This window comes from Balaenoptera borealis, assembly GCF_965194805.1.
Source record: "Balaenoptera borealis genome assembly, chromosome: 12".
In the NCBI taxonomy this organism is placed as follows: Eukaryota; Metazoa; Chordata; class Mammalia; order Artiodactyla; family Balaenopteridae; genus Balaenoptera; species Balaenoptera borealis.
The window spans coordinates 44,855,223-44,867,876 of NC_138869.1; the positions used below are offsets into that span (position 1 = coordinate 44,855,223).

The 12,654-nt window shown below is 45.5% G+C and overlaps 2 protein-coding genes across 9 annotated transcripts in view; one reads left to right on the forward strand and one right to left on the reverse strand.

The window, feature by feature from the left end:
- Nucleotides 1-12,654, reverse strand: part of KLHL18 (kelch like family member 18) — a 153,360-nt gene that overhangs the window by 65,399 nt on the left and 75,307 nt on the right. For all 4 annotated transcript variants that reach the window (XM_082347383.1, XM_082347382.1, XM_082347387.1 and 1 more), the window contains one exon: nucleotides 399-442. In XM_082347383.1, the coding sequence (XP_082203509.1) occupies nucleotides 399-442 (44 nt within the window). The remainder of the gene's footprint in view (nucleotides 1-398; nucleotides 443-12,654) is intronic.
- The window catches only part of KIF9 (kinesin family member 9), a 49,085-nt gene that overhangs the window by 10,715 nt on the left and 25,716 nt on the right, over nucleotides 1-12,654 (forward strand). For all 5 annotated transcript variants that reach the window (XR_014232633.1, XR_014232634.1, XM_082347365.1 and 2 more), the window contains exons 7-11: nucleotides 6,971-7,054; nucleotides 7,165-7,257; nucleotides 8,021-8,168; nucleotides 9,271-9,335; nucleotides 11,343-11,420. Coding sequence is in view for 3 of the 5 variants with exons in the window: in XM_082347365.1 (XP_082203491.1) it covers nucleotides 6,971-7,054; nucleotides 7,165-7,257; nucleotides 8,021-8,168; nucleotides 9,271-9,335; nucleotides 11,343-11,420 (468 nt within the window). In the remaining 2 variants the exon portion in view is untranslated. The remainder of the gene's footprint in view (nucleotides 1-6,970; nucleotides 7,055-7,164; nucleotides 7,258-8,020; nucleotides 8,169-9,270; nucleotides 9,336-11,342; nucleotides 11,421-12,654) is intronic.

Sequence of the window (12,654 nt, forward strand, 5' to 3'; positions counted from 1 at the left end):
AAATTCCCCGGGATATGTTATTCTTTTAAAAATCATGTAGATTAAAACTCTATGCATTGCTGGTGAAATGTAAAATGGTGCAACCATTTTGGCTGTTTCCTAAAAAGTTAAACATTAATTTTATCATAGGACCTAGCACTTCTACTCCTAGAAGTCTACCCAAGAGAAGTGAAATGTGCACACAAAGACTTGTACACAAATATTCATATTAAGATTATTCATAATAGCCAAAGACCGGAAATAACCAAAATATTCATCAACAGAGAATGGATGAACAAAACGTGGTACATCCATACAATGGAAAACTGTTCAGCAATAAAAAGAAATGGAGCACTGATACATGCTACAGCTTGGATGAATCTCAAAAAAATGCTAAGTAAAAGAAATAAAAAAGTTACCTGTTGTATGATTCCATTCATTTGAAATGTCCAGATAACCACATCTATAGAGACAGAAAGCAGATTAGTAGTTGCCTGGGGGAGGGTACAGGAAGTGACTGCAAATGGGCCTGAGAGAACTTTTTGGAGTGATACAACATTTTAAAAATAGAGTTGTGGTGATGGTTGCACAACCCTGTAATTTTACTGATTTTAAAAATCATTGAATTGTATACTTAAAACAATGAGTCTTATGGTGTTTAAAATATATGTCGGGGACTTCCCTGGTGGTCCAGTGGCTAAGACTCCACACTCCCAACGCAGGGGGCACGGATTCAGTCCCTGGTTGGGGAACTAAGATCCCACACGCCACGCGGGACAGCCTAACAAAAAAAAAAAATTAAAAAAAAAATATATATATATGTATATTTATGTCAAATAAAACTGTTTTTTTAAAATTCCTATTTATTTATTTATTTATGGCTGTGTTGGGTCTTCGTTTCTGTGCGAGGGCTTTCTCCAGTTGTGGCAAGCGGGGCCCGCTCTTCATCGCGGTGCGCAGGCCTCTCACTATCGCGGCCTCTCTTGTTGCGGAGCACAGGCTCCAGACGCGCAGGCTCAGTAATTGTGGCTCACGGGCCCAGTTGCTCCGTGGCCTGTGGTATTTTCCCAGACCAGGGCTCGAACCCGTGTCCCCTGCATTGGCAGGCAGATTCTCAACCACTGCGCCACCAGGAAACCCAAATAAAACTTTTTTTAAAAAAAGCATTTAGGTGTCCTCAGGGGTGATAGAAACCTGGATCCCTTGCATGTACACAGAAGAAGGAGCCTCCCAGGTGGCAGCAATGAGGCATTCTCGTCTTATTGTTGCTCCTAACACTTCACCATGAAGAATGATGTTTGTCGCAGGTTTTTGGTGGCTTAAGTTTAAAGAAGGTCCAAGTTTGTGAAGAGTTTTTTTAATCATGAATAATTATTTATTCATACCCTTTGAAGTAAGCACTCTCCTGACTTGTATGGTAATCATTTCCTTGTCTTCTTTATAGCTTTACCACCTGGAGCATCCCACCTATGTTTCCTCCAGCAGCATAAGTTCCTTTTTTGGAAATTTATATACAAGGAATCACGTAGGATGAATTCTGTCTTATTTCTTTTACCTTTTATCTACTTTTTATGTGTAGTTCATCTGATGTTGTTGTATATTTTTCACTTTCATCATATTACATTGTGTGAATATACTACAATTTAGTTATCCATTCTACTTCTGATGGACAGTTGGGTTTTCCTAGATTGGGTGTATTTCAGACACAGCCACTAGGAACGAGAACTAGAAACATTCTTGTATGTATATCTGGTGCACATAAGCATGAATTTCTCTAGGTAAAATCAAGAACTGTAATTGCTGAGTCATACAGTGTGTGTGTCTTAAGCTTTCTTAAATGATACCAACTATTTTCCATAATGGTATACTCCCACAACAGGTTATCAGAATTCCCATTATTCTGACCCTAAAATCTTGACCAATCTGGCTGGTGTGTAGTGTTTCCCACTGTGGTCCCACTCATTGGTTTATATTTCCCTGATTACCAGTGAGATTAAGGACCTTATTATGTGTTTATTGACCATTTGGATTTCCCTGTTCATGTCTTTTGTTTATTTTCTTTACAGATGTCTTTTTTCTCTCTTATTTGTTTGTATAAATTCTTTATATATTCTGAAAACTAGTTCTTTTTTCAGTTGTGTGTATTACAATGTTTTCTATTTCCTGTGACTTTTTTTTTCTCTTGATGTGTTATGTGATGAACAAAAATTCTTAATTTTAGGTTAGTTGAATGTGTATAAATTTCTTGTTTTGGCTTTTTGTGTAAAGAGCATATGAGAGGATTTTTTAAAATTTACTCTGACAGTCTTTATCTTTTAACCGAAGCACTTCCTTCCATTTGCACTTAACGTAGTTACTGAAATACTTGGGTTTAAATCTGTCATTTGATTGTGTGGTCTTTGTCCCATTTATTTTTCTTACCTGTTTTGCCTTCTTTTTCATTGGATTTTTTTTTATTATATTTGTTTCCCTCTTTACTAGTTTGGAAGTTATATATTCGTTCATATTTATATTTTCTCTCTCGTTTTTCCTAGAAATAACAACTTGCATAGTTAATGCACACACATACAGACATACATACACAAATAAGTTGTATAACTGGTGAAATCTGAATAAGCTCTGTGGATTATACCAATGTCAATTTCTTGGTTTTGACATAGTACTACCGTTTTATAAGATGTTAATCATAGGGAGAGGCTGAGTAGAAGGTAGAGAGGACCTCCCTGTATATTTCTTCCAAACGTTCTATGAATCAAAATAAAATGTTACCTTATCATAACAAATATACTTTGTAATTTGATTATAAGCTCTACTCCCTTGGCCCTTTATCAGTGGGTCTTTTCTGAGGCTTGGGTTGAGACTATATTACTTTAGAGAATAGTTTTTTCTTTCAGGAGCCTAGGGAACATTACCAATCCAGGGTCTCTTTAAATCAGATTTTTTGAAAAACATTTTTATTTATTTTATTTATTTATTTTTGGCTGCGTTGGGTCTTCGTTGCTGCGCACGGGCTTTCTCTAGTTGCAGCGAGCAGGGGCTATTTTTTGTTGTGGTGCGCAGGCTTCTCATTGCGGTGGCTTCTCTTGTTGTGGAGCATGGGCTGTAGGTGCGCAGGCTTCAGTAGTTGTGGCACATGGGCTCAGTAGTTGTGACTCGCGGGCTCAGTAGTTGTGACTCGCGGGCTCTAGAGTGCAGGCTCAGTAGTTGTGGCGCACAGGCTTAGTTGCTCCGCGGCATGTGGGACCTTCCCGGACCAGGGCTCGAACCCGTGTCCCCTGCCCTGGCAGGCAGATTCTTAACCACTGCACCACCAGGGAAGCCCTACAGAGGGGAGAGGGTGTCTGTACTATTGGAGAGGAATTCCAAAGTTACGAATCTCAGAGCTTATATAGGAGCTGGTACATTTACTCCTCTTCCCCTCTGTTAGGATAGAGAGAGATTGCAGCGCAGCGCGGGGTGGGGCGGAGGTGGGGGGCGGTGCAGCTAGAGACAGAAAGGGAGAATGAAAGAGAGCATGTGCTTTTATTTTGTAAATCCTCTCTTAGGGAAGGAGGGCAAGGTCTCTACCTGGAAGTTAAGCTTTTGGTTCTGAAGGAGAAAGATCTTATCACCCTTTGAATGTAACAGATGGCTTGGGTGGGGGGATGGGAGTGGAGGGAGGTGAGGGAGGATACAAGTGGCTCTAGGTCTACCACCCTCAGAATGTGAAGAGCAAATGGCTTTGGGAGCAAAAGGAGATATTCTCTATCTTTATAACATGTCAATTTCATTGCTCAGAGAATCACCAAGAAATCCAGCAAGGGCTATCATACAGCACCCCCCCTCTGCAGGTGCCCTCAGGGCAATAAAAGCATTGGTTCTAGCTTGCAGTTCCTGGATTCCTGCTCCTGCTTTGTGTCTGGCCCTGGGTCCTGACCTTACTTTCTTGCAGTCTCAGCCATGCATTCAAAAGGAATTTTTAAATATTCTCTCTATCATCTTTAGGTGTTTTGCAGTAGGAAGTTTTCTGAATATTTAGTCCATTGTATTCCTGGAAGGCCCCCTTGATGTTTTGGGCTGTGATACAATGCAAAAGGTGTAGAACTTAGAGTTGGGGACTTGGGCTCAAATTCAGGTTTCTTTCAATCTATGAAGCCTTAATGTCGAGCAAATCATTAATCTCTTCAAGCTGCAGTTTGCTAATCTATAAAAGTGGAGACACTGTTTTTAAACCTACCCCAAAACATTGTTATGAGAATCAGATGGGATCAGGCATTTTTTTAAATTGAGGTATAATTAGCTTGTAACATTATATTAGTTTCAGGTGTACAACATAATAATTCAATATTTGTATATATTGCAAAATGATCACCATAATAACTCTGGTTAACATCCGTCACCATATATAGTTACACATTTTTTCTGTGTGCTGAGAACTTCTAAGATCTACTCTCTTTGCAACTTTCAAACTTTCAAATATGCAATACAGTATTATTAATAGTCACCATGCTGTACATTACATCCCTGTGATTTATTTTATAAATACTCTGAAGTGGAATTGCTGAATCATATGGTAGTTCTATTTTAAAATTTTTGAAGAGGGCTTCCCTGGTGGTGCAGTGGTTAAGAATCCGCCTGCCAATGCAGGGGACACGGGTTTGATCCCTGGTCCGGGAAGATCCCACATGCCGCGGAGCAACTAAGCCCGTGCGCCACAACTACTGAGCCTGCGCTATAGAGCCTGCGAGCCACAACTACTGAAGCCCACGTGCCCTAGGGCCCATGTTCCACAACAAGAGAAGCCACCGCAATGAGAAGTCCGTGCATCGCAACGAAGAGTAGCCCCCACTCACCACAACTAGAGAAAGCCCGCGCGCAGCAACGAAGACCCAATGCATCCAAAAATAAATAAAATAAATTAAAAAAAAATTTTTTTTGAAGAGCCTCCGCATTGTTTCCCATAGCAGAGGCACCAGATGGGATGATGCATTTGGAGCACTGACTACAGAGCCTTGCACACAATAAGTGCTCAGTGGATGCTGTTCAGAAGCATGATTGGCACTGCCTCAGCACTCATATTTAGAATTGAACCAGGCATGTTTGTTTGCAGCAGTAGTTCCTCAAGGGCCATGTCCTTGCTAGGCAGTGATGGTGGAAGGATAAATGTGAGGCCTAAAGAGGCTCGCCGTGGGGTGGAGAAGGACGAGGAAGAAACCCGTGACAACCAGGGCACAATCTGAACTGTGCTCCAGGAGTGACAGACACCTGGATGGATGTGGTTAGGGGGAGGGCAGTCAGCAAAGGACTCTTCATGGAGGAAAGGACACTTCTCTGGCCTTCAGAGGTTGCTTAATTAGAAGGCAGAAAGACAAGCAAAGAGGGCACTTCAGAAAGAGGGGACTGAAAGATAAAGGTGAAGTGACCCCTTGTACTCTTGGTGAATGTCACTGAATTTGCAGGACAGGTGGACAGTATGAGGCAATGAGGGTATAGCCTGGAGGCCAGCCAGGCCTCCTCCACAGCCCAGGGCCTCCCCTCCTCTTCGGGTGCTCCACTCTCCCCAGGGGAACGTGGTATCACTGATTTGAGGCTTGTTCATAGCACCTCTCAGGGGCCTTTAAGGAGACGGAGTCCCTCCTGCAAGGATCTCTTTCTCTAAGAACGGCCATTTCCACCACATTTCCTTTTAAGTGTATTCTGGTCATAGTGCCCAATCCTATGAGTTAGAGGCAAGGGCCTGCTGTCCCTTTAAAGAAACAAATTATTGACTTTTTCTAACTTTTAAAAGTAATACATGTTCACTGTAAAAAAAATATATGAAAGCACAAGCCTGTATATATAAAAAATTCACCTATAAACTCCAACCCAGAAGTGACCATTATTAACATCTTGGTAGCACGATCTGTTTATTCTTTCTTCTATGAATGCTTTTGCATTCCTTAGATTGTACCATCATATGATTTTGTCCTTCATTTTGTTAATGAAGTGTATTACATTGATTTGTGTATGTCAAACCATCCTTGCATCCCGGGGTATGCAAGGATGTGGTTGTGGTGTATAGTCCTTTTATTGTGCTGTGGAAGTCAGTTTGCTATGATTTTGGATTCTGCATTTTTCTGTTATTAAAAACTATTTGTTGGGACTTCCCAGGTGGCTCAGTGGTTAAGAATTTGCCTGCCAATGCAGGGGACACGGGTTCGAGCCCTGGTCCCAGAAGATCCCACATGCCGTGGAGCAACTAAGCCCGTGTGCCACACTGCTGAGCCTGCACTCTAGAGCCCGTGAGCCACAACTACTGAGCCCGTGAGCCACAACTACTGAAGCCCGTGCACCTAGAGCCCGTGCTCCACAACAAGAGAAGCCACTGCAATGAGAAGCCCACACGCTGCAACGAAGAGTAGCCCCCGCTTGCCGCAACTAGAGAAAGCCCGCGTGCAGCAACGAAGACCCAACACAGCTGAAAATAAATAAATAAATAAATTTATAAAACAACAACAACAACAAACTATTTGTCAGCATTCTCCTGGCTGCATAACATTCCATTGTACAGCTAGACCATTCCCTAATTGTTGGATATGTAGGTTGGTTATGATTCAATATTCATGAACATTTTTAAGCCTCTTAATTCTTATTGCTGCTTTGCTTTTCAGAAAGCTATTATACAGGAAATTCCCTGGTGGTCCAGTGGTGAGGTCTTGGCGCTTTCACTCACGAGGGCACGGGTTCAGTCCCTGGTCGGGGAACTAAGATCCCACAAGCTGCATGGTGTGGCCAAAAAAAAAAAGAAAGAAAGAAAACTATTATACAAATTCACACATCTCTAGCAGTGAGTGAAAGTATAGGTCTGGACTCCAATTTGTCTTCTATTCTACTAGTTTATAAATGAGATTTCCCTGGAAGGCCTGGCTGATAGCAGTGATATAAATATCTTTTCTGCATAATAGGAAAATGATCCAAATGCCATGTTATTTTAATATTTCAGAACATTGTCTGTGTTTTCCGTCTTCTTCAGGGAGAGACCAACAGGATTATAGCCTCCCACACAATGAACAAGAACTCATCTAGGTCACACTGCATTTTCACAATCTACGTGGAGGTAAGTGCAAGCTCTTTGAAGAGCCGAGAGGGGTGGTCGATTCCCATGGGGCCTGCTCAGTAAGAACCTTCTCCCTGTGACAGTTTAACCTCTTTTTGGGTGTTTCATAGGCCCATTCGCGGACCTTATCAGACGAAAAGTACATCACTTCCAAAATTAACTTGGTGGATCTAGCAGGCTCAGAGAGGCTGGGGAAGTCTGGGGTAAGTGGGGGAGCAGGAAATTCTTCCTCAAGAAGCCACAGCTCTGTTTCCGGCTTAGTTTCTGTGCACCTGGGCCGTCCCTCATTGGGCATTCGTGAGTACCATCCCGAGCTAGGCGCAGTGGAGCTGGAGGGACAGAACTAGCAGAGGTGAAACAGAGAGGCAGTTCCTACCTGGCAGGATTTTTGTAAACATTAAATGAGATGATGGCTCCTAAATTCTTAGCAAAGTGCCTGGCACTCAGTCAGTGCTCAGTCAATGCTCCATGCTCGTATTAGCATTTCTCTGTGTATCAGTGTGAGTGTTCACACAATGAATATTTGCATTAATTTTTCATCTCACATAAATATTCATGTGAGCGTATTAACGTAAGTATTCACAAGAGCATTCAGATGAGCATTCCTATGTGCATTCGTATTAATGTTTGTATTTGTGTATTGAATGAATGTATATTCCCAGGATTATTTGCTCAAGTATCTGCACAAATATTCCCATGTGTATTCATAATAGTGTGACTCTTAAGGGAGTATTCATATATTCACATAAGTATTCATATTCACATGAGCATTCATTCATAAGAATATTTGCACGAGTGTTCCTGTGAGTGTTCCCATTAGCCCAAGGTGGATACAATACAATCCCATGACAGGGAGAGAAGACCTGGTTCTGGGAAGGAGGCTCTGGCCTGGCCACAGACCTGCAGTGTTCTTTGTGGGGCAGCCTCTCCACTTGGTCTGATGAGGAACTGACCTTTGGTTTGTAGTCTGAGGGCCGAGTCCTGAAGGAAGCCACCTACATCAACAAGTCGCTGTCATTCCTGGAGCAGGCCATCATTGCCCTCGGGGACCAGAAGCGAGACCACATCCCCTTCCGGCAGTGCAAGCTCACCCACGCCCTGAAGGATTCCTTAGGTGAGGGTGTGGTTGGTGCACAGTGGGGATGGACAGGCCTGGCATGTCTGTTACTGGTGATAATGGAATTGCTCCCTCCTGGTGGCATGGACTTACCTGCAGCCTTTTCACAGTGACCTCAGGCACACCTGGAAAGGCAGAATCAAGCACAGTGCCCTCTCATGTCCCCCATGCCATTCTCTTCACTCCTCAGAACCTTTGCTTAAGCTTTTGCCTCTACCAGAAGTACCTTCTCATTTCCCCTCTTCCCTGAACCAGCTGGCAGAATCCTTCATCACCTTGAATACCAAGGTGGAGGGCTTCTCCTGTGATGTCTTCCTTTCCCTGACTGAGGAGCTGGGTCTGTATCTTGTTATCCTTGTGTTCCCAGGCTTTCACATTGGGCCCAGTGGCATGGTGGTTGCTGTGTGATTATTAACTGAGTGCTCCCCCCCAACCCCCCCACCATAAGCAAAGCCCTGGCCTAGAGGCCTCTGCCCTACCCCAGGCCTTCTCTCCTCTGCTTTTCCCCCAGCTCCTCTTTTAGGTACATTTGACAGCCTCTCCTGCTTCTCTTCTTCTTCCCCTTGCCTCCTAGCCTCATGCATGCTTGCGTGTGTCCTCTCTGACCCTGTCTCAGTCAGCTCAGGCTGCTAGAACAAAATATCACGGACTGGGTGGCTTAAACAACAGACACCTATTTCTCACAGTCCTGGAACCTGGAAGTCCCAGATCAAGATCTGGCAGGAATGGCTCCTGGTGAAAACTCTCTTCCTGGCCTGTAGATGGCCACTTTCTCGTGTGTCTTCACATGGCAAAGAGAGAGAGAGAAAGAAAAGAAAGAGATCAGAAAGGGAGACAGAGCTCTGGTCTCTTTCTTTTCTTACAAGGGCACTAATCCCATCATGGGGCTCCACCCTCATGACCTCATGTAAACTTAATTACTTCCTGCAGGCGCCACCTCCATATACCATCACATTGAGGGTTAGGACTTCAACATATGAATTTTGAAGGGACACAAATGTTCCGAGCCCTCCCACCTCTGCCACCCACCAGCCTCAAAGGAATCTCTTGGCAGAAAACACACATGGTTCATGACCCTTCTGTGTCCTGCTTTCTGCAGGGGGAAATTGCAATATGGTCCTTGTGACAAACATCTATGGAGAAGCCGCCCAGTTAGAAGAGACGGTATGTAAAGACAGCCAATGCAACCGGGATGGAATTCCTCCTCATGCATGCCAGGGCTGGGTAAACTGACACAGTAGCTATAGACATGGTCAAGGGTGGAGGGATCCAGGGATGAGTCTGAGCCAAAATTGCTGAAGGGGGCCCAGCCAGGATCCAAATACCAAGTACCAAGGGGCAGAAGCCATGTCAAGGAAGAGGCAAGGCAGGTGGCAAGCTCAGTGTGGGGCCTATGTGAGGAGAGAAGGCTGAGAGCCAGCTTTGTGGGGCAAGGACTGTGTTTTCTGGCCCATGCCAGGAGTATTTGGCCACTGCAGCGAGGATCTCAGGAAGGAGAGGAAGAAGAAGAAGGTGCAGCGGCTGGATAGGCCCTGGCGGCCATGCTGAGGCCTTGGCTATTCTGCTCCAGGTGGCTGGGGCTGTCACCAGGTTTTAGTAGGAGAGGGCTGTGGCCAGAGTTGTGACTCGGGGAGATTAATCCAGCAGCAGGAAACAGGTGACCCGGGGAGGTGAGAAGCTTATGAGAACCAGAGGCAGAAATACGAAGTGAGCCAGTGACACAGGTGAGTCCACATAGCTAGGCACCCAGGCTGGGGCTCCCCGCCTCTCCTCCCTACCCATCCTAAATAAGATAGGTTTGGAAATCTCTCCCTAGACATTTTGCTCAAATGTGGATGTTTGGGGCAAGCTTCAGTCATCTGGAGAATCCACTAGGTGAAACAGGTCATTTCCAGGGACATTGCAGGGCAAGATGCTCCTGCAGGGCCTCCCAGCTTGGTGCATTAGGGACCATCCCAGCTTCCAGGGGGAGTTCTCCTGCCACATACCCAGTGCCCTGGGACTTGGGAGGCCAGAGAGGGGAGCTCCAGCTGACGTGCAGACAGCATCCCCAGAGGAAGCCTTCAGGCACCTACTGGTCTCACAGCATAACAAAGCATGAGTGAACCCCAAGAGGAGTCATATGAATATTGGGCCTCCTGGCTGCCTGGTTAAGAAATACATCCTCCAAGACCGTGGAAGACCCTTTCTCCCCTTATCCCCATCCCTGAGATGGTCACACAGGAAGCAGCTCTCCTGGTACCTGCTGTCCTCCGAGGCTTGTGCCCACACCACCTGGGATCTCTGATTAGGACTGAGCCCATAGGAGCCCTAAGGAGCTGCTGGAAGAGTATCGGGGGTTGGGACAAAGGCATATTGGGGGTGTGGAAGCTCATGATTCTCTTCTCCAAATGCTTTAATACTTTAAAACAGTTCCTGTCATGATTTGTGTTGCTTTATGCAGTGACCACGCATGTGTGTATGAGGGAGTCGTGGCCACACTTGCTGCTGTGCTTACAGCAGGAGAGTCTGATTTCACCCTCACAGAAGCAACTCCAACTAAAATGACAGGGGTCTCTTCCTGAGGGCTCTCTGTGGGCCAGTTCTGTCCAGAGCACATTACATACCTCAGCACTAAGTCTGCCAGTGACCCTGTGAGGCAGGTCTTCCCAACTTTACAGAGAAGTTACAAGACCTGTCTGAGGTTGTGCAGTCAGTTGGTTGGTGGCTGAGCTCTTAACCACTAGGCAAGACTGTCCAATGGAAGAGCCCTTTCAGGCTTTCCTGAGGCTACTTCTGGGTTACCCATCCCCCCTCCAAGTCGGCTTCCCTGTTTCAGGGCTCCGAGTCAGCCCAGCACAGTATGAGGCTGGGATGTCAGGGCTCACTGGCTGCTCCTCACTGCCAGGGAGCAGCCCTCCACTCCTCGTGGAACATCAGCGCAGCGGGGTTGTTTCCCAAGTGCCCGCTTCTGTGGCCACCCCATGGGCCCCCAGCCATAATTACCCCTGGCTGGCTGTGCCCCCAGAGGGACTCGGGCAGGACCCCCAGACGTCACTCCATGGGCCCATGGAGCATTCCTCTCTGCAGGGAGACTTGTTTTCTAGTGGACTCCTTTAACCTGTTTTGCGAATATCTCTACTCACAAGTAATTGACCAAGAACCTAGAGGTCTGTCTGATCTGTTTTTCAGCTGTCTTCACTGCGGTTTGCCAGCAGGATGAAGCTGGTCACCACTGAGCCTGCCATCAATGAAAAGTATGACGCTGAGGTACTAAGGGGCTTGTAGGCAGCTATCTCACTGTGGGGAAGGTGTATGGGTTTGCTGCCTGGGTCACAAGAGCCTGGCTTCCCTTCCTGCCTTGACCAAAGATACCCATGTGATCCTGGGTCAGTCCCTTTCTGCTCTGGGATAGGCCAGTGTTTAGAGTCCCTTGGGGGCTGCCACAAAGGTGAAAGGGCTAGGTCAGGCCCCCACCCAATTCCTATGTGGGGCTTCAAGGCCTCTGAGTGCCCTGGGCTTCTGCATGAGAGTCCTTAGAGCTAATTGTTTCTGAGCTAAATCAGTGTGGACCATCTCTCAGACTCATCTGGTTAGGTCACTACAGAACCTCTTTCTTCCCAGTCTGAGCAATCCCTCTCAGCAAACAGCTGACCAATCAGAAGAATGATCAGCATCACCAATAGCCAGGGAAATGCAAGTTAAAACCTTAGTGGAATTCCACCCTCAGACTAGCAAAAATTAGAAATTTTCTGACAATGTGGAAACAATGGTATGTGCAGAAACAGCAATGCTTATTTATTTCTTGTCAAAGTGTAATTGACAACCACTTTGGAGAGCATTTTGGCAACATCTAGTAAAGTAAAAACACATTTACCAATAATTTGGTTTTCCTTTAACATGCTTATGCAATCGTAGTTACTGGAGACAGGAACATATACATGCCCTAAACCCATGACAAACTAGCTAAACTTTTCAGATTCTAAATCCTGAAGGAAAATAACAGTCCGGGGGCTCTGTGGATCTAACCCATGGTTTGGAGGTTGAGGAGGAAGTAGAGCTTAGAGCAGTGGTTCTCAAACTTGAGTGGGTATCAGAATCACCCTGCGGGCTCATTGAACCACAGGTCACTGCACCCGTTCCCAGAGTTCCTGATTCCATCGGTCTGGGGTGGGGGCTGAGGATTCAAATTTCTCATGAGTGTCCCCAGTGCTGTTGCTGCTGCTGTTCTGGACCACACTTGGAGAATGACGGGCACAGTAGTTAAGAGCGCTGGCCCCTGCGTGGGGCTATACTCGTTCAGCAGCCTGCTCTTTCCTTCGTCAGCTGTATAACCTCAGCGAGATACTTATTCTTTCTAAGGCAGGAGTAACAGAGTTCACTCTCAAAGAGATGTGAAGAACAAGATAATGGGTAGGAATCTTTTAGCACAGTGCTGTCATAGAGTAAATGCTCAGGGAATGTTAGCTAGCACTCTAGTCACTTCTGCAGACCAGCGGTATCA